At 42.7% G+C, this 21,507-nt stretch overlaps 1 protein-coding gene across 1 annotated transcript in view; it reads right to left on the bottom strand.

The window, feature by feature from the left end:
- Positions 1 to 21,507, bottom strand: part of col27a1a (collagen, type XXVII, alpha 1a) — a 64,722-nt gene that overhangs the window by 24,660 nt on the left and 18,555 nt on the right. The window contains exons 5-14 of the mRNA XM_041059369.1: positions 18,533 to 18,586; positions 16,685 to 16,738; positions 16,486 to 16,539; positions 10,301 to 10,345; positions 8,126 to 8,179; positions 7,660 to 7,704; positions 6,498 to 6,551; positions 5,665 to 5,709; positions 2,611 to 2,664; positions 823 to 867 (exon numbers count right to left, since the gene is read on the bottom strand). Of these exons, the coding sequence (XP_040915303.1) occupies positions 823 to 867; positions 2,611 to 2,664; positions 5,665 to 5,709; positions 6,498 to 6,551; positions 7,660 to 7,704; positions 8,126 to 8,179; positions 10,301 to 10,345; positions 16,486 to 16,539; positions 16,685 to 16,738; positions 18,533 to 18,586 (504 nt within the window). The remainder of the gene's footprint in view (positions 1 to 822; positions 868 to 2,610; positions 2,665 to 5,664; positions 5,710 to 6,497; positions 6,552 to 7,659; positions 7,705 to 8,125; positions 8,180 to 10,300; positions 10,346 to 16,485; positions 16,540 to 16,684; positions 16,739 to 18,532; positions 18,587 to 21,507) is intronic.

Raw genomic sequence — 21,507 nt, 5'->3', positions numbered from 1 at the left:
TTCCCTTCTTCAACACTGGCCTGCCTTCACTCAAAGTTGAGGCCTGTAGTTCTCAGAGAAGGCTGCTTGTATATTTATATCTTTGAAGTGTAGCTCAGTGCTGCTGGTGTGTACTGTACATTATACTGTCGGGTCAGATGGATGCAGAGGACACAGAGCTCAGAGCAGAGCTGTAATCAGAGAGTCCTCCAATTACAGGCCTACTACCACCACTGGTGGCCTAGAATAGACCGGGAGGAGCGGCAGCGATGGGTGAAGACGGGACACGACAAGAGAAACCAGGGAGACATTATAATCAGACACAATTATGTGGCTGTCGGTCTGGGCAGGAATGGAGGGCAAGGTGATAGGTGGGCAGAGGGGGAGTTCCTGTTCAAAAATAGTTAATAAGAGAGAGAGATTCAAGAGGAAAACAAGATGTCTTGTAAAGGTTTGTGTGATTGATCAAACAGTGCATCACTGTCGTGTTTGTCAGGACAGGAAATGAGAGGGACAAACTTCATAATTCAGGCTTTAGAGTCAGTGCAAAAATAACTATCTCCTCCATCTTGGATTCCAAAAGCCATCCACTCTCTCTATATTACATGTGTGTGCAGCGGTAAAGAACCTACGGAGAGTGGTTAGTTTTCCACCAAAGTGGCTGGCAGTGTAAATTATGAGAGCTAATTGAGAGTCTTTTTGCAATTAAGCAGGCATATTTTGTTTCATTTAAACATACATTTTATGCCTATGTATTTATGGAATAATTGTCTGTGAAAATACAGTGTTTAAACTGAGAAGAGGACGCTGACTACACACAGAAACACACAAACTACTACTCACAATAAGTCCAGGAACTCCGTTTGGACCAGGGGCTCCCATGTCACCCTAGAGAGAAGAGAGAGTCAGTGAGATGAAGGCAGAGGGAGAAGGAGCAAGTTTCTGGGGTTATTGGCTCTTTTTTAAACAAACATGCTCAGAAGAGTGGCTCAGTGTTCATAGTAGCTTATGAGAGGGGGCTGTGTGCACGTGTGTGTGTCTGTGTGTGTGTGTGTGTCAGAGGTGAAGGTGGAGGGGGATGTGAGCCCATTGCCCCATAGCGGCTTTTTCAAATCTGCAGGTTCACTCTTGCTCAAAAAATTAAAGAGAATGACAGATTGATATGGTTTTCTACAGTCATTCATGGTCCTTAGAGGATGTATCTTTGGTGGCCCCCTCACTGAGCACCACCAGAAGGTAATGAAATCTTTCAACATCTACCAAAAGAAATGGTGCAAAGATTCATGGTTTCAAGATGATGGCTCTTGACTTGGCACCATCATCATTGGTTTATGACCAAACACCCACAAAGCTAACGGCAATCCCATCAACGTCAGTTGTACTTTATTTTCAATGTTAGTAAACGTTTTAGTAAATGTTAGCATGAGTGCCAAAAGTCTAAATTAAGATAGGCTCAACAAGCACTGCCTCGCAGAGCTACAAGCTTGGCTGAAGACTTTTGTTTGTTCAAGATAAAAGCACTACTTTTTCTATTTAATGAAAAAAAAAAAAAAACACAGACTGCGGAGCCTCCCCCTCTCAGATACGTTCCCCTAGTAAGCTCTTTTGTTTTGGTGAGGAGAAGGAAAAAGCACCAGACTTTCTTTTTTCAGATGTAGAGACAACAAAGAAGGGCTTATGTGGGGCAGAAAAATGTAATGTATATTATCTTGGATTTCATAAGCCCATTGCACAGATTATTCAAAATATACGCTCAAGATGTATAATTCCCATTCTGGAGGATGAGGCCTTGTGCTCAGGAAAAAGTAAAGCAGCAGGGCTATGAAATGATTCATCGGGAGTTAAGTTTCCTGATGTACAAGAGCAAACCATCAAAAAAGTCCGGCATGTGTGAGCAGTGTTTCTTTAAACACGAATGCGCTTCATGCTTTTGTTGAGTGTGTTAATGAGCAGCTTGCTGATGTGTTTATGTTTTTATTTTAGAACTTTCCACCCTGACTGATGAAGCGCTACATTTGCAAGAATGACAGTGAATATCTCAAAAGAATGAAAATGCTCCGATCAAATAATCTGATGTCTTCCATATGGACAGAAACATGCGACAGACCGTGTTTGCTGATCTGTTGTGACTGAACTTGGAATAATTACTCCAAATTCCATCCTCTTACGTCATTTACTATTCTTGGATATCAGCTCCTAATAATACGGTTTGTGTGTGTATGTGTGTGTTGGTGGCCAGTTTACAGTAGAGAATGGAAAAGGTTGCATTTGAAAGCCCCTCCACTCCCCCAATACTGCAGGTTTTGAAAACCAGTGCCAAGGAAAATCATCTACAACAGAGGAAGGGATGGGAAGAAATGAAATACAGCAGTAAAACCTGTCGGGAGCAAAAAAAACCTAACTTCAAATAAAGCAGAAAAACTGCTGGACTGCCAGATGATTTACCCACCAGCACTGCCAAAATGTCACAGTACTAAAACACGAGGGGAGTGTGTGTGTGTGAGAAACCACAGCTCTAAGTGTATGTGTGTGCATGTGTGTGTGTGTGTGTGTGTGTGTGTGTGTGTACATGTGGATCTGTTATGTATTTAGGTGTATGACTGTGTGTGAGTAGCAGAGTGTGTGACATACTGGCTCTCCATCTGGTCCAGGTGGTCCTCTCTCCCCAAAGTCCCCTGGAAACCCCTGAGGACAGAGAGAGGAGCTTTAATGTTCGGCTGCACACAAATCGCCACAATTAAACTCAGACAACCAAAAAAATTAAATAAAGTGTCCTGTTGCTTTTTATAAGTACTGTTTGCTTTAATAAACCTGTGATAAATGGCAAACAAGTTGTGAATGCATCAATGATATATTATCACTTTTTATGTTGATGGCCACCTGACAAATGTAAGTCCAATATTAACACTGTTGTTTGTTCTGTTTCTGGTTTTCACTAACTCTAGAGGGAAATGTCTGGCACTTTAGCTGCTAGTTGCTAATGGCCTGTGAACTGACGTGCCACAATCAAAGAAAAAAAAAAAAGACGTTCCTTAGTCACGGAATTAATGAAACTCATTCTAAAATACGACCCAAAAAACATCTTTGTTGAAGGAGGGTGTGTTCGTGTTAAGCACCTTCAGTGCCACTAATGCAAATGTAGAGTAAATCATTATGTCTCTAAACATGGAGTCAAATTTACGAAGCACATTTTCTCAAATATCGCTGACTGTAACAAAACCCAGAGGGCTGCTACTGTAATTGCAGTGCAATTACATCCATTTCCCTGAGTCAAATATAACATTAAACATGGTGAAATCTGAAATATGTGCAAAATAAGAGCATAATGGCATCATTATAAGCATTAAATCTATCAGCTGTAGGGTGTGGGCTGAACTGTTAGCCTGAATACACTTTTTTAGGTTGAACAAGAGAGATCAGCTGCCAAGTAATTATTCTGTCCATTTAGCAGTAAACGGGGATGCTAATCTGAGCTATGCTAACAGCTGGTGGTGCTGCAAAGAGAAACCACATCTGCAGAGAGCACGAGGGCCACTGCACTTTTAACCGAGACCATTCAGAAACACTCATAATGTGTAGGTTCTGCTGCTCGGGCCTCCACACATTGTTTCAAAATGCTAATTACTGAGATACCTCCAGCAAATGTCAGTTATTTTAGAAAGAGTTGAGATGTTAGATATACAACATGTATATTTACTCTAATCTCTGACTCGCCCCTTAGAAATAAAATCTGCTGACTAAATGTAACTCTTTGTCTTTGAGTTTGCGGTTTTTCTTTTTTTTTTTTTTTTTTTGGAAGAAAACCACTGGTGGTATGTGAATGTTCACCTATTTTTCAATCTACTGACACATCCCATCAGGTCAATGAAGCAATCATAACTCAATGCTGTACTTGTACAGTGTAACAAAAAGCTCTTTTCTATCCCTACAAAGCTTCTGCAGTGGGTTTGGAACCGTCCCCAAGAAAACGCATCAAAATAAGGTCAATGTTAAGCATGGGACTACTTTTTGAGACTAAGAAATTGTGTGCACTGGGGGAAGCATAAGTTCAGCACAAATCAATGAAGCATGAAAGTGACCCAAGGGATGAATCAAACAGTTGTCACTGCTGCTGTACAAACTAAGGACAAATGTGGGAAAAGCAGCTTTGCCAAGTACAGCGCTTCTTTGAGGAGAGTCACATGAGCCTTTAATGGATCTCTGCTTTTACATGATGCCAGACAACCCTGTTCTTCAGCTTTAAAATCAAAAACGATCACACTACAGCGGCACATGCTGTCAGATACCGGGATGATGATGTGAGGGAACTGCAACTGATGAGCCTGATAAAGAAAACCTCAAAAAGACAAACAAAACCAGACCCTGAACAGCTGTAAGCTAGTGCCACTAAAAAGGTTAAGCTGAAATGCAGAACTGCTGGTGATGTGCTTTGGAAAATCTTTTATTCTTTCCGATATATCAATTTCCTCATCACTCTTTGGTAGATCTTGGACTGTGTTTGTGTGTGTGTGTGTGTTTCCTCGACAGAGTACTGTGGTTATGGCCATTAAAATGTCTGGCACCGGTTCAGGTGCTTCTTCTGTTCTTTCTTCTCCATCATCTTGTTAAGTGTCTTAGCTTTCTATTTTCCATGCAGGGGCATGAAATCAAATGACACTGATGAAGATAATATATGCGTGTTTTCCAGTTACGTTTAGATTTAAGGGGCTGTAACAGTTGAAGTGGCCTTCTGCAGATTTTGAAATCAGTTGTAAACAGTGTTATTTATGCATGGTGACACATTGTCATTATTTTCTTTTCTGCCTTGAAAAATAGAGCTGAGTGACACTGCCCTATTTGAGTGGGGAGAACATGCACACAACACAAAAATCAGATGAGTATGCAAATTTATCACATGCGTAACATGCGATACAAAGCCTCCCACACCCAATTAACATCCAAAGCTACTTCGTAAACATTTGTCTGGTTACAGAATAAGCTGCAGTTCTCAAAGCCTCACACTAAGCGGACACTGGCTTGCGTGTGTTCAGACGCTTTGGTCTATAAATGCTTTATTTACTGAAAAGCCAATAAGCAACAGCTGCAGAATGATCTCAGCAATGCGTTTCAGGGTTACACACTCTTTCTGAAACACTCTGTCAAACTGACTTTGAACACTATCCGACACACACAACAGGACTGACTGACTGACTGACTTCCTCCAAATGGCTTGGCTCCATGCTGGGGGGGACCAAAAGCCCTTTACTCCAACAAAAGCCTTTTTCTTGTTGCATCCAAGTCCCCGACATGCGGCTGTTAGGACTCCACAGTCTTCAGGCTGGTGTTAACCCTTCCAACAGCCATGGAAATACTGAGCTGACTCAAACAATGACGTAAATACAGACCTTATAAATTCTCACATATGTAGGTGTTGGAGTCTTTGCACCAAAAGCTCTCAATATGATCCAAATAGACAAATGAACAATAAAACTTTATTGTATTACTAATTTATTTCAGTGCCTTATTTGAGTGGGGTTGTGAGCCTGCAGCATTAAGAGCTATAATCAAAATAATAGTTTGAATGTTGTTTGACATGTGTCACCATCTCTCATTAACAACAGACGGTACATTCAAGGTAAACACTTAAGCACAATTCATCACACTTTTGAAAGATTATCTGTAAAGTATGTTGAGACAAAACTTTACCGGCCTACCCATCTTGCCCCTCTTCCCTGGTTCACCGGGAATTCCCTGAAAATCAAAACAAGAGATAGTAGAGAGAGAGAGAACAGAAATAGGATAGAAAACATAGCAGAAAGGGAAAAAGAAATGTTCAAGGAAGACAGAAAAGCAAAGAAGAAAGGGAAAGATAGACACGGTGTAAAAAACATATCAAAACCAAAACATAACACACTTGGGCATAACTGATTTAAGCCCAAAACACACAATTAAAAAGCCACTGCTGTAAGCCTCTCTCAACCCTTGCTTTAACAGATGTGAGGAACAGCTGACTGCAGCCTATCCAACATTTTTCCAGCCTATTATGAGGGATTTGGGCCTCGTCTTGTACATATGTATGTTAAATAAACACCAGTTTCTCCTGGGAGAAGACAAGCAGACACCGTCTGTTGTGTGCAGCTATGGTAAGAACCATCCCGCTGGCTGGTTGGCTGTGGAGGGTTCCTGATTACAGCCTGACCTTCGCTGACGCAACCCCCTGGGTCATGTCATAAGTACGCTAATCGCTCCATGTTTTAGAGGCTGCACAGAAGGAGGAGGCCTTGACGAGTTCAGGCAGTTCAAAGGCTCAAAGAGGAGGCTTTTATCACATGAGTCATCGACACTCCCACACAGCTTTATACAGCATCATCTCGGACAGCTGGGGACTGTTTCTCGCATTATAACAACAACAAGACAGCTGAATGAAATAGCAGGAGAGGCCCTGTTGTCATCTCATTGGGCTGTTAGCTGGTTTTAGTCAGTCACTGTACATTTTTGCACTTATAACCAAGAGAGATATACATTTGACAAGAACTCACTCTTTCGCCATCAGGCCCAGGCAGGCCAAAAAGCCCTGGGATTCCAATGAAACCCTGCAGGAGAGGAGAGGAGAGAGGTAGACAGGAGAGAGAGGAGAGAGGAGGAATATGGGATGTGAGTATTTGGATGCCACAAAAACAGCTGGAAGAAAAGGAACTCCCAAAGGCTTTAGGGCTGAGTTTCAAGGGCCGACGGTCCAGCATGGATAGGGTGGACTTCCATGAAGAACCAAGCCATGAGGCAAGTGTATATGCCCATGGACTGCATGGTGCTGGCTTCCACGATGTAGTCCAAGGGCACATACCCTCACGCCAGGGATCTCTGAAGATAGCCAGGAACTCACACTGGGCTGTCGGTACGGGGGGAGACACATACAGAGGAAAACAAGCACAAACACCACAACAGTCGAACACTAGAGGAACAGCTGGTTACAGGCAAGCATGAGCTGAGCAGGTTTACTTTTACACAATATGGAGTATGCTGCAAAAGAGAGTGAAGAATATGTGGAAAGGTGGCTCAGTGAGAGAGAAACGACTAGAATGCCTCCTTAACACAGCAGGGCCTCATACGGAGCTTAAACAGGAAATTCCAGCCAGTGGGGGCAGGGGAGGCTTCGGAGCAGCCGAGGGGAACTGATAAAGAACCTTTATTGGAACGCAACATAAAAATCACTGTTTGTGTCCATGAGTGTGTGTTTCTTTGTTTGTGTACCTAAAGGGTGTGTGTTTGCATGTGGAGGCTTATCAACAGTCAGTCTTTCAGAAAGTGTCTGTATACAGTAATACAATGTTTATATAACAAGTAAAGGCTCCTACATTTAGCAAACTATTAATAGTGGCTCACACTGGTTGAGTGTATCAGTGTGTTTATGTGTGCAGAGGTGGATGCTGGTGCATGACTGCTTTCATACAAATATGAACCTGAATGTTGTTGCATTTACATGCTCAACACGTTTACAGGGCAAAATATCAATAGTCTGCAACCCTTGATTCAACACCTTTCTGCGTGGTTTCTTCTATAAATATTGTAAGGTAAAAAGTGTCAGTAAGCTGTCAGGCTGGCTGCCTTGCCTATAAACATATTCAATGGTCCTGTTAAAGCACCACTTTCTGTAATTTAGAATGATAAAATCAAACGTTTGAAGGGAAGATGTTAACTTACCCGAACGCCTTTAGGCCCCAGTGGTCCTATAGGCCCTGGTAAACCCTGAAAAACAAAGAGAAGAACTATTTTTAGCAGCTCGACATTTTAACTAGTCTATACCTGAAATGAAGTTTGCCCAATTGATAGCATTTAGAAGTGGCAAGCCAACAACTACAACCTCTATTATACTGTTAAAATAAAGTGATATAATAGACAAAAAAGGCAATATACTGTAATTCATTCTTATACATAAGCATGAAATACATGCTCCATTTTAGCTTCATTTCTGAGGCTGTAGCTTGCGATGTTGTTTTCTTGGACCACATTTTTATTTTTTTTTAATATTCCAACTCCTCTGTTTAGTATTTACTCAGATATTTTCCTCCAAGTCAGCTGCTCAACATAACCTAATTCCACTTGGCCCTCTGCCCTTACTATGGCCCTGACTACAACTGTACCAGTCACAGCAGAGGATTTACTGCACCTGCCTGCCAGGATAACCTTTGGCACCTGGGCTTCCGACTGGACCTTGCTCTCCCTGCAGGTAAGAGAGAGAAAGAGAGAGAGCGAGAGGGAGGGAGAGAGGGTGGGTGAGGGAAGGGGGAAAGAGAGGGAGAGAGGTGAGGTGGGGTGGCTGATCAAAATTACAGGAACACAAACACAGGGAAGCCGTTCTGCACAGTAGTAGACAGTTTCAGAGAGGGAGACAGAGCAGAAGGGACAGACGGAACTAAAATGAGCCATTTACTGTGAAATGACGACATGAATGATTTTTGCTTTTCATAGTTGTGGAATGTTGAGAGTATGAGCACAGTTAGCTGGTGCACTCCCACTGTATGCACATTTTTAGTGGCACTGAACTCTTTTTGCTTGGTTATCCTTGTAGATTGAGATATATTTACCAAAAGACAATATAAATGGTATAAAAATAAATTAGTGGTGGATCAGAGGTATAAAACAGTATCAAATGAAAATATTTTAATTTAAATTGGTACTTAAGTGCAGCACTTGAGTAAATGTACACCTTATATCACCCATTCGTACTGAGTATGACTGTTCAGATACTAGGACTAGTTTGGTTTGATGTGTGTGTGAGTAAGGATAACACAACCACAAAAGCAGGTTATGCTCAAAATCCGCAGAGCACAAGTGTTCATGTATAACTTCCTTTGACACACTCCGGACGTGTAGCCATGCACATTGCTTGCCATTCCCTCTCTTGGATAAATATAGTGCATAATACAGCCAGTTAAAACCAGACAAGAATTTGGCTGAGTGGATTTTGGACCTTTAACTGGCCGGCAGTGAGGAGAGGCTCTGAGCACGGCCCATGGTGTGTTACAGTAACAAAGAGTCATCAACGCTTGCACACCAGCTGGCCTTTGCACTCAATAGCTGGAGAGTCCACGCTGCCAAACAGTTGTGCTTATTACTCAGTTATTAGTGTAGCTGTGATTCACGCTAAAGGCCGGGACTGTGATCAGCAGCAGCAACTCTGTGGGAAAGAGGGGGGCGTTTGAGGATGGACAGAGTGTAAGGACATGACGGTGAGAGAGAAAAAGTGCTCCTTCTCCATGATGAGTAGTGCGGGAACTCCCTGCGCTGATGACATCACTCCAAGAACGTGAATTTTAAACTGTGGGACAATGAGGAGAATGTTCCACTCTGCTTTCCATGACTAAGGTCCTTCCTTAATACCAACAGTAGTATAACCCAGCTTGACTGAAAATAGCTCTGGACATGAGGCTGGATGCTCCATACTTAAAATAGTCCTGTTGGGCTGGACTCATGTCTCCTCCCACTTGCAGCAGCAAATAAAAGAGTTCATTGAACCGATTTTCCCCAGTTTAAAGTAAGATGGACAGATAGAGGAGGAAGAAACTAAGAGACATGAAATGCACAATAACATCAAAGCATCAGTGTAATATTGTAGGAAAGAGGTTGAACACTAAATGACGTGTGGCAGTTCCAGAGAAAGAAAATCAGACAAAGGGAAACTTCTTCCAAAGCTGCAGTGTAATGGCCGTGAGTGTGTCACTGTTGGCCTAGTTGGCTTGTTCCTGTTTCTTTTCTCTCTATTTTCTCTCTATTTGGCATCGCTTTCTGATATCCTGGAGAGCATCGCTGAAGCACAGCACTTTGGCCAGATGTCTGTCCTCACCAGTGCTTCATAACAGGATAATCTAATCTTACTGCCCTACAGTCATTCTTTGTGCACGCACAAAAACACACACACATACGCACACAGTAACAGGTTAAGTGACCTGGGAGTGGATGACGACTGTTAAAAGAATGAGGTGAGATGTGAGAATATTAGTCATCAGTGAGGGTCTTGATTGTGGACACCATCAGAGGAAAACATTACTCAAAGACTCATGAAAGCAAATGCATAAAGTACAGGTAATGTGGTGTGAATCAGGTAAAATGATGTAATATCAATAAGCAAGAAACAAGGAGCTGATAGGAATTTTATATTTAGATTTTTTTTATTGTAGAATAACACTACATCATCTTGGCACAAGCTGCAAGATAAGGGAATAATGAATGTTTTCATGTGTGGTGTTATCGGGAGTGTGAAGAATAGCACGAGCACAGGTGAACAACATTTATTATCAAAGCCGTGAAAAACGGTATCTATAAAATGGAGAAATATACTTACAGGCTCTCCAGGGAGTCCAGGTGGACCAGGGTAACCTTTCTGTCCCTACAGAGACAAACATGAGATGTGGTAAGTGAGCTGAAGAATAAAATAATGGAGAAGTGAAAGAAAACACACAAATTCTGAAACAATTCACAGATGGGGAAAAATCTGTCAAGCACGGGGGAATTTCTCCCCTGGAGTGAAAATGACAAGTGGAGTTTTGTGCAAAGTTTAAAAAAAATGCATGTTAACACTAACAGCACAGGCAGACAAGTTGAGTGCCATATGCAAAGAATCAATCTGCCCTCCTGTCAATGGATCAGACTTTCCACTGGCCATGTTCTCAGAGAAACTGTGCTGGAGAGGCTGTGCCAGGATCATGGCATGTTGAGGATATAAATGTCTTCCTGTGTGAGTCAGATAGCAGGTCTCTGCCTGCAGAGCAGACTACAACACAGAATCCAGTCTGGCAGAGTGCTTTTCTACACTTCTGCTGACTGCAGCAACTCATACCCCCAACAAACTGCGGAGTAAAACTAAATCAAAGGTGGCCACAGTTTGATGGAGTGAGAGGGCAAAAAAGAGAGGAAAGGAAAGAGGGAAAAAACCCAAAACAAAAACAGAAGGGCAAAGAAAGGAAAGATTCCTCCTGTCCCGTTTTCCTAAACCACAGCTGAAAAAGTACCAAGCCAAGACTCCCACAGTTCCTGTAAACCATCCTTTAGCTCTGTCATCTGACTGTAGCAGGGGAAGAGGACGCAGCATCCCTCCACTCATTATGTTACATGATCACTCTCACTGGCTGAAACCTTCATACCAGCACTTTAAACTGTCACTGTCAGCATTATTCTCCACATTCAGAACTTTTGGCAACGGTGTCAACAGTTTTTTAACAAAAATAAATAAAAATTCTGGATATTTTAGTTAATGCTTACAGCACAGAGCTAATCTTTTTGCATTATAGTGTTCTCTGTGTATCTAAGATATATCTAAGATATATCTAAGCCTACTTTTGAAGAACTTCTCTGTCTCGTTGTGATCTCACATCATCCGCTGCATATCATCAAAAGACCAGCAGGAGGAGAAGCTTGGAGCTGGGATGAAAATCCATGAGTGATACACATAAAACAAACAGAGATGTCACCAGGTGCTGACAGACGACTGCTGTAACAGAGCAACACATGCAGAACCACGTGTGTGTGTTTTCCATATTTTTGTGAAAGCCCTGTTGGTAAGCAGTGCAGCAGAGAGAACAGGGATGGTTGCACTTGCACACACATGGTGCCTGTGCTTGACCATTAGAAAAATTTCCACTTGTAAACTCATACTATCATGATGACGGCCTGTGTGCGGTTACAATAATGTGTTGAAGAATTTGTGTCTGTCTAGCTCACCTACATGTGTCTGAATCTGCATGTCCTCAGTTTACATGGACCGTTTGCCATTTTTTCCATCCACTCCTTGACGTAACCAGCTTTTCAGGAGATGCAGTGACCCGATGCCTTTCTCATGACATGCACACACATATGCACACGTGCACACATACACTGTATCCACATAAGCAAAGGCAGACAGAGGAGCACACACACAAACACACATATCCAAACACCCACATTCACACACAAAGATACATGTACTCAGTCATCTTATTACATGGCTTACTTATAGTACAAACATGTGTAGCGGCTTATGTTCCCAAGCTGTGCTGTGAGGTCCACTAGCCACACACACACATGCTGTGAGTCCTGGGTATTAACCATAGCCTCCTAACCTCAGCTAGACCATCTCAGATCCTTATCTCACTCATTATGAGCTTGCTAATGAGAGCGGCCATTCCCACCGGTTTGCCTGTGTTTACAATGCCACTTGCTTAATGAGCATGTGTGTTCAATCAGATAAACCCAGCAGAATGCTTTTCATTTACAGCAGCTCCCCAGTAGCACCCTATAAGCACCCTCACCCACCTCCAGCCCTCACCCCACTAAGCCAAGGAGTGGTCCAGGGAATGCTGATGGTATACCATTCCTCTGACTCCTTACCAGCCACTCTGTACACACTTACATTTGTGGGTGTTCATATGAGGGCAGGGCTCATGTCTGTTAACAACTGTACACCACAAATAATGAATATGTCCACTGTCTGCCTCCACTGGGCAGTGTTGTGGTAGCAGAAATTTACCACTCACCTCATTAATCTCTCCAAAATCACTCCATGACATGGAGCCGGATGATTGCTCAGAGTAATCGTCCGGCTCCATGCATGTGTTGCATGTACAGCAGAACATAAACCCTGCATGCGGATGTCTGGCGGGGACAGACGGAGCAAACAAATGCACGAACCTAACCGGACAATCTGGTTGAAATCTACCCGGCAGAAAAACATCCCTCATCTCATCCATGTCTGAACCGCAATTTCAGCAGCATGTTTGCTTGCAGGCAGTATCGCTACTAAACTACTAGCATGGTGGAAGACAGAGCAATGATTTATTGTACTCCTTGTGAAACATGCAAAGAAAATGATGGTTGATTTGAATTCTACCATAATTATAATGTTGATGAGCATGTGGATTTGTTAGTTTGAACAGTGGGCAGGAGCTAAATGGAGAGAGCTTGGTTTGGAACAGGTCTTGGGGAGCTTCAGACAGATTAATGCTGTACAATAAACCCTCTTGTGTACATGAAGGAAACTAGTATGATTAATACACTGTCTAGCCACTGCAGGCAAATTACAGTATATCGCTCTACTTTGTATTCATGGGATGTTCTTGTCAGGAGAACTATGGTTTGGACTTAATTTTAAAGGAAAATTATAGGTGTAAAATCTAAACTACAGTAGGTGGCAATACACAAATATACATTTTCACTGTGTGCTAAAAGAGGCAATGAAAATCAGTAGTGGTCTTTGCACAGTGTCAAACATAGTTGACTCTAAAACCCTCACGTGAAAAGTGCATGCAGAAGTGCGTACTTCCGGACAACACTTACTCTTTGAGCTTGTAGTCTTTATAACTACCTGCAGCGCTCAACTTTAAATCAAATCTACTTTAAAAAGTGTTGGAAAACACCAGCTAAAGCATATAGACATTATTAGATTTGATATTCACTGATAGTTGATGTCCAAATAAAACAGTCTTTAAAATCTATTCCCTCCTTCCCATCACTCCTTTTTAAAGCTCTCATTACACAAAAAGCAAACCCTAAAAGTCTAGTGGTACTGAGACAAAGTATAAACAAATACAAACACAAACTGTTCTCAGACCAAACACTTCTTTTTTAAGATGTGAAAGGAAACCAGAGTCTCAAAAATCATAAGAATGTGTATTTAAAACCTTGCAACTGAAAGCTACTAGACGGCATGTCTTGACTTTCGGGGGAAAAAAAGCAGAGCTAGTGGGAAAGACAGATGTAGAAAAGATAGAAAATAAGTGAGAAGAGACAGATCAACTAGCGGTGGGAATAGACATAGAAAAAGAAAGGATGGAAGCAGTAAGGTGAGACATGTGGCTTGTAATGTGGCCTTGTAGTTGAGGTTTGGCCCTGTGTGTGTCCCCTCTCCATGACCCTGGCCTACCATACTGAAAAGCCATCGGAGTGTGCTCAGTAGAACAAATGTTGTACAGAGCGGAACATGCTTGGCTTGTCTGCCAGTGTAAAATCACACTCTCCTATCACACGTTCAAAGCACCACTGCTTTCTCCATTAAAGTTTTCCATGGAAAATAAGCAGCCAAATTCCAGAATTCCCGGTCGAAGCGTCAGGCTAAGGCTGATTTAGAGCCTGTATGTGTGTGTGTGTGTGTGTGTGTTTGGGTGAGTGTGTGAGAGAGACAGAGAAGGTGGAAGGGAAAAATACTGAGGAGAACAGAGGAAAAGCTGCTGTTGTCCCGTTTTCCTAAACCACAGCTTCAGAACACCGTGCCAAGCATGCGAGACACAGCAAGTCAAACAGCTACAGAAGTATGAAGAGGAAGAAACAGCACACGAGTGTTTCAGGGTGGCCCGCCACTGCAGCATAATTGCAATGAAAGCAATCATCACCTTTCAACATCGTACTGATGTTGCACTAGGCCTCAACGTCTCAGCAGAGAGACCTGCATCAGGGAACGCCTGGGACTTTCCACCTGAGCTGACCGAAAAGGAACAGGACAAAGCCTGTGTTTTCGAGACACGGTCCGCGCCACTGCAGCGCAGTTTGGAAATTGACTCACACCTCAGTCATAGCGCTGCGATGTGAAGGTGCGTCGGATTATGGTTCGTTAAAAGCAACGTTGTACAGCACAGCTGCGAACTATAAGAAGCCATTGTACATTGTTCAGCGCAGGATGAAAATGGGTTAATAAGCCTCGCTGTGTTTGTGTACAGAAAGGAAGCTGACTCCATGTGGTTAAGTTAACAAGTTTCCTCTACAGTCATCAAGTCTGTGGTTCATTGACCAATACCTGAGGCATGCTCTCATGATGTCAGAGTGTGTGTTGATGAGGTTGCCGTAGCAACAACTTCCCAGACATGAGTCTGTGATGTCATTCTGATAGACTCCTAATAAGCAGCTATGATGTGCCCTTGGGCTTTATTAAGACAATCGACCGAGTCTCTGCACTGCTCACCTCAGAGTAGAAGGTTACAGAGTGCAGGCGTATGTATACACTTTCTGATTCTGTCCCTGCCAGGTGGTCTCACCTTTATGCTTAATAATAATCCTTGGCTAATCTCATATCGGAGGTCAGCCTTGGACTTGTACTCTCCCACCTGCAGCTCGGATTCCCATCTCACTGTCTAACTCTGTGATAGGCTGTCAAATCACTGCCAAGACTCATTTAGTTAGAGGGAAATCTGTGAATGTTTTCCACCAGCTTTTCACTTTCCACTCCGACTGAGTGTGTGTGAATGAGAGAGACAGAGACATACAAATGGACATACAGACACACACAGACAGAGAAAAAAGCAGATTCCTAACAAAAGCCATGTGTTAAGCATGAGGCAGTCGTCCAATAAGACTCCGACTCTATGTTACAGAGCACTGGGTTCTGGCTCCGGGAAGACAGTGAACACATACAGAGGCACTTTACAGCTCTGTTGTAATGTATACAGTCTCCTTGCTATATTCGAGTACTCAGCTAATTCTTCTACTTTGGCTGAAATGTGTTCACGGCTCAGCTGAATGTAATACAGAATGAACTCTTCTTCTGCCACCTCTGTGTGAGATGTATGTTTACATCTGATTGTTTGGGAAAACGTGAAACAGATGATTTTAGTTCAAACCTGGTGACCACACAGGACATGTAATTTGTGGTGATCATGTCCTATGCTTCAGTGTCTTACTTCCCACTACACTTGGAGTGGCAGAGGCTGGACATTTCAACCACTGATCCATTACTTTTAACTTTTACTATTACTTTTTTTTTTTTTCAAGTTAGCTATTTATTTCAACCATTTACCATTATTGTTGGTTAAATGGTTCGGCTGTTTATCTATTATGTGTAGCCACTTTTATCTGACTAATTATGCAAAACTGTTTAGAGCTTGCATTTGATTGATGTCAAACACAAAGGAATGCAAGTACACAATCAAGAACACAGACAAATACACAACTCAAAACTTTTCCCTCTGTCCTACTACGTACTAAATTTGGTCTGCATGTTCTGCTATTCCTATTTACCAGAAGCTCTGTCCCACTTTTTCTTCCTAACACTCATGAATCACTCAAGTGCCGACTTCAGTAACATCTAAGACACTCGCAATTTTGTGTTTGAGTGCATGAGCGCATGATCTCCCCATCCTCTTTCCTCTGATGACAAAAATCTCCCCCTTCATCCCTCATGACAAACTTCCTGCCAACATTAAGACCCCTCTGTGCAGGATCCAGCAAGCACAGATGGTAGAAATGGTGAGCACAGCACAAACAGAGCAAGAGAGATGACGGGGAGAATTGTAAAAAAAAAAAAAAAAAATCACCACAGAAGAAACAAGAAGGGTTATGAAATGGTGACACTGACTCATACAAACTGTCTTTGCCTGGGCTTTCCCACACAAATAACCTCACTATTCAAAGTTTGCAGCAGTAAGCACAATGCTCACTTACAACATCAACTGGTAAATGGGAGCTCTTGTGGCCAGCACTTAAGAACACTGAATTTTATTTAATTGTAAGAAATTTGTTGAAAGGTTTTTGAGACGTTTTGGAGGGACCTGAGCCGCTCAGTCTTACCTTTCGACCTGCTTGTCCAGTCAGTCCAACCGGGCCAAGAATCCCTGAGTCTCCCTGGAATGCAAAGCGAGAGTGTTAAACAGCAATAATGCAAAACTGGCTGGTTGCACAAATAGCAATCATAAATGTTCTAGGAGCTTGCCAAACAGGACGTTGTTACAAACTAATGTAGCATGTAAGAAATAGAGGGATATAATACCTTCTCTCCTTTAGGTGCTGGCCCAGGTGAGATGCCAGGGTCTCCTTTTCTCCCCTGATGAGAAAAAAAACACAAAGGTGGACTTTATACGGGTGAAAATTACTCATTCAGTGATTTCAATCTCTGTCAGCAACTAACTAACAATCGTTTTAACTAAACAACTGCACTCGCCATCACCTTTCATTTGGACGGGGGAAAAGGTTAAGGCTACAAATGTTTGCACGTATAAATAACATACTCAACAATGTGAGGCTGACCAAAAACAAGACGTCTTAGTTATATGTGACTGATGAATTTGCATAGAAAAACTAGTACAGATGCTTTTCTAAGTGGCAGTGCTTTATGTAGGCACTGAGCCCAGGTAATGCACACACACACACACACACACACACACGAAGCTTCATTGTCAGCAGGTAACAATAACTGGGCTTCAGCACATCAAAGCTATGCATCGGAAATTACTCTGAGCTCTGACTCTCTTTCCGTCCTCTTGGGCCCCTGCTATTTACAACCTTGTTTCATTTATTAACGATGAAAGAGTAGAAACTGCGGTGCACCCCGAGACATCAAACACATCTCAGAGCGCACCTGCCAGGTAGAAGAAGCATTCTCTGCACCGTTCTCATTGAGGCAGAGTTTCAGATGTTTGCCTTGCAGAGTGTGTCTACTGCACTTTTTTTTTAACTCCAGTGGTGTTCCCTTCATGCTCTTGGTTTTTTTAAAAAAATTTATTTCAGTTCTTTGGAGAATGACATACAACAATGGTCCCCAGCAAGAATTGAAACAGGGACCATAATGCACTTATGCAGCTTTGCATTAAGACTGGAAACAGGGGATACAACCAAATGGGATGGGAAGAATTTTGGGAAAAGTGAGGAATGTAAATCAAAAGAACAAAGAAGAAGAGGGAAACGACAAACACAGTCCCTTTTGGGTGACCTGGGGAGGTCAGGGCTCCAGTGAAGGGAGTGGCCGGTGTGACCACAGTTGTCATTTACGTATGTAAGGCATTTTTATAATACACTTTAAATACGGGTAGTGCCCCTCACTATGTACTCTGAGCACATAGTGCCAGAGGTCAAGGGTGCTTACTGAGGCATACATCAGTCTGGACAATCAGATGAGGGACGTAGAGAATTTGTCTTGGGCACAGTCACCTCCTGTTTGCATGTTAAAACTAGACAGATTTATTAGGAGTTCTCACTTTCCGACTTGTAATGTCTTCCCCTGGAGCTCTGATAAATCACTTCAACTCCCCGGGTGTTGAACTACCCCTCTCTCCTCTCTCTGCTCGGGTTGCAGCAGTAGCACATAGACATTCGTTTTACACAGACACAGCTTATAAATGCATGAACATACACACACATTAGAGCATATTTGGTCAACACAGAAAGCTTAATCTGAGACAATCTCCAAGAATCTGAAAAACCTGAAGGAACTTTAAACAGAAATGGGAATTCTGATATTGACCCCTGCAGCACACATGTTAAAGTGATACAACTCCTCAGTATTAAGTGCTGTTGTGTTTGTACTGACTCCCAGGTGTGGCTGCACTGCAGTGAACTTAGATGGCCCTGATTCTTCAGCCATGAAAACCCCATTACCCTTGTTGCTCTGTGTGGATTCAAGCTGATATAGAAAAACTGAAAATCTAACACATCCTCACAGGATCGTCATTCATGTTAGAGGCGAAAGGAGGTCATAAACCTCTTATTAAATTAGCAGTACAGGCAGGTACGTAATCATGTAATGGTTTCATGTGGAAATATCAACATGGCTCCTGGGCCCTTGGCAAAAAAAGAAAGGCTCATTTGTGATAGTGACATAGACTGAAACTGTGCAAGATACCTTGAGCCCGGGAGGACCAGGTCGGCCAGGGTTTCCATGGGGACCAGGAGCGCCCTGTGGAAAAGCCAGAAAGAGAAAAACATAATCAAAAGGTGATCGAGGTCTCAATCAGTCTTCATGTTGGGACAGATGCAGACTGATGCAGACCGTGGCTTTGCTACTGTGAATGAGACCAGAGAAGGGGGGCTGGGGGCTGGGGGGGCACAGACTGTCTGGAGAACCTCAACTTTCATGCTACTTTAACCTATTTTCCTAGACATCAACTGTGTGTGTGTGTGTGAGTTGGGTGGTGAGGTATTTGGGGTTGGTGTTGGGGGTAGAAGCTTATGGAAAATGGGGCTCTGTGGAGCTGCTTCACCATATGGATGTGGTTTTCCTGCCCCTTGTTGCCTCACACTCCTTAGCCCCCCTCCACACACACACACACACACACACACACACACACATGCACACATTTGCCAAGCATCTTAATGAGTAATGCAGATCATCCTGTATCATAACATTTTGAATTCCTCCGCTGGTGTGTGTTTCTGTCTGCATTGGCTGTTGCTGAGGAAAGGAACACAACTGTGTCTGAAAGCAAACAAAGTGAGATCTACAGTAGCAGCATATTGGTAATGTGAACCATTGCTCCTTGTCCAGCAGCCCCCATGGGGAGGTTTAGCAGAAAACCTTTGGAAGCCAGCGAATAAATCTACACCAATTTTTCTTTTGTTTCAACAGCAGCCATCAGACAGAAGCACGGGGGTTTGCTACGTCTCCACCAGCCATCTATCTGTCTGTCTGTCTGTCTACCTTTTCTTCCTCTGAGTGACTTTTTCCTGTGGATCTCTGACCTCACTCCTGCCCTCCACACAGTGTGGCACCCTTGGGCCCCTCACCTACCCCTCCTGTACTGGGTCAAGGGTCGAACGAGTCAGAGAGGGCGGAAAAAGATCCACAACTGCTTTAAGAGCCGGGTCAGCAAGTTTCACTGAGGCGAGTCAAAACAAATCAGGAAGCCATTATGTGATCTCATCTGCAGCATCAAAAAACAACATCTATGAGCATCCAGACAGGCAGCTCTCTATTATCCTACAGAGAACACAAAAAAAAGAAATCTGAGGTTTGGGCTGGGTTATACAGCTCAACAAAAAAAGCCTTTGAGCAAAGTTCATAAACAGACACACTGGTCGGGTGCAGACATGACAACACAAATGTCTTTTACTGTAACTGCTCTTCCTGTCGAAGACCAGTTCGATGACAGTCATGTCTGATTCACTTGAGAGAGAGCTTCTCATGAATGAATCAAGCATGTGTAAAGTTACTGTGAATCACAGAACACTCAAGATTTCCAAATTGACTAATGGCTAAAATAAGGTTTTGATAAGATCTGAAATATTCTGAAAACCTGATCTGTTTTCAACTTGTTATGTTTTACACACAAGATATTTCCATTCCAAGGATTCTCGGGTTTTACAGATCTCGCCTCCTTTCCTCCCACACTCTCTTCCCCTTTCATTTTCGGTTTGTATGCAGCTGGCGCTCCCTCGAGAGTTACTGTGCCCAGACAGTGTTAAGCGACGCTGTTGTGCCTTAAATAAACTTAAACAAACTAGACATGTTTGAATTACATGCTTCAAAATTAACCCTGTGGTTTACCGCAGTTTGGGCAGTACACTGGTAGGCACGGGCTGGCACCAACATTTGGTACTGTGCTCTTGCCTCCATGTCGTGTCCCTTTCTCTTGCAACAGGTGTCTAATTAGAGAAGACCAGGGTGGGGTGCACACTAGCTGAGGGCTATCAAATGAAAAACCACCAACCTCTGAACAGCGATGCAGGGCGTTACTGTGGATCCTGTGGTAATAATACCACTAGCTCTGTGCAATTCATACTGATTCTAAGTTGAGACCAAATGGTCAAAATCTAAACAAATGATAGCTCCTGATGTTTCATGTTGTGGTAACATGCGTGCTGCCTGTTCTGAGGTATATAAATATCTGTGCTTGAATCTACAAAATTTCACATCCACACCATATGTGCAACTTAAGGCCAAGACATACTGTACATGATGGATCTTAAATCTGGATGCATGAAAACATTCCCAAGGCTACATTCACCCACAGAATATTTTAGACAACCCCTTCTAATGGGCTATGCTGTAAACATAGTCTGACTTTCAGCACTAGCTTGTAACTGTTTAAATGTATATACAGTCACCATATTAAAGATAAAAGAGAGTCTGTATGATGCTGTGCCAAATTAGAGCCGAAGGGGCAATGTCTGATTAACTAACATTAGATCAAGAGAGCATGTGAAACTGCTGGACGTCTTCATAATTAAAGGTCCCAGTCAGAACACACACACACACCCACACCCACACCCACCCACCCCCACACACACACACACGAACACACATATACACAGAAGAAGCTTTGCCTCTGAGGATTCAGGAACATATTTCACTGTTCATTGAAGTCTCAATAGCATGCCTTGCCATCGCTGAATGAAAAGAGCAGAATTTGCCACTCAGCGCCGCATAAATTAATTCGCAGACAGGGCAAGTGAATTAAACTGTGCTGGTAAAAGGCCAACCTCTTAAATTTATTTGCTTCAAGAGCCAAAGTTTTTAGAGCTAAATACATCATAAAGTGACCAGAACATATGAAAAAGGAAATAATAAGTAATTCAAAGTATTATTTAGGCATTTACAACAATAACAGTAAAAGCTCATAATAGCCATGACCACTTTGAAAATCATAATGGAAACCTAGAGCCAGCTTTATGCCAACCTTTTAAAATCTGATATTAAAAAATGTATTGAAGCACCCAAAGGGTAATTGCAAAAATAATGAACTGGAGCATGGCCGGTGCTTTTTACTGTCCTGAAGCCTATTACAGTAATGTTCCACAGGAGTGATCCACAAGCACAGTTTACACTAGAGATTAGACAGGCCCTTAAAAAGCTGTCGCCTGGTGTTACCAAAACAGCCC

This window comes from Toxotes jaculatrix, chromosome 16 (genome assembly GCF_017976425.1).
Source record: "Toxotes jaculatrix isolate fToxJac2 chromosome 16, fToxJac2.pri, whole genome shotgun sequence".
Taxonomy (NCBI): Eukaryota; Metazoa; Chordata; class Actinopteri; family Toxotidae; genus Toxotes; species Toxotes jaculatrix.
Note: the sequence above shows the minus strand (reverse complement) of the source record. Positions and strands in the feature narration are given on the sequence as shown.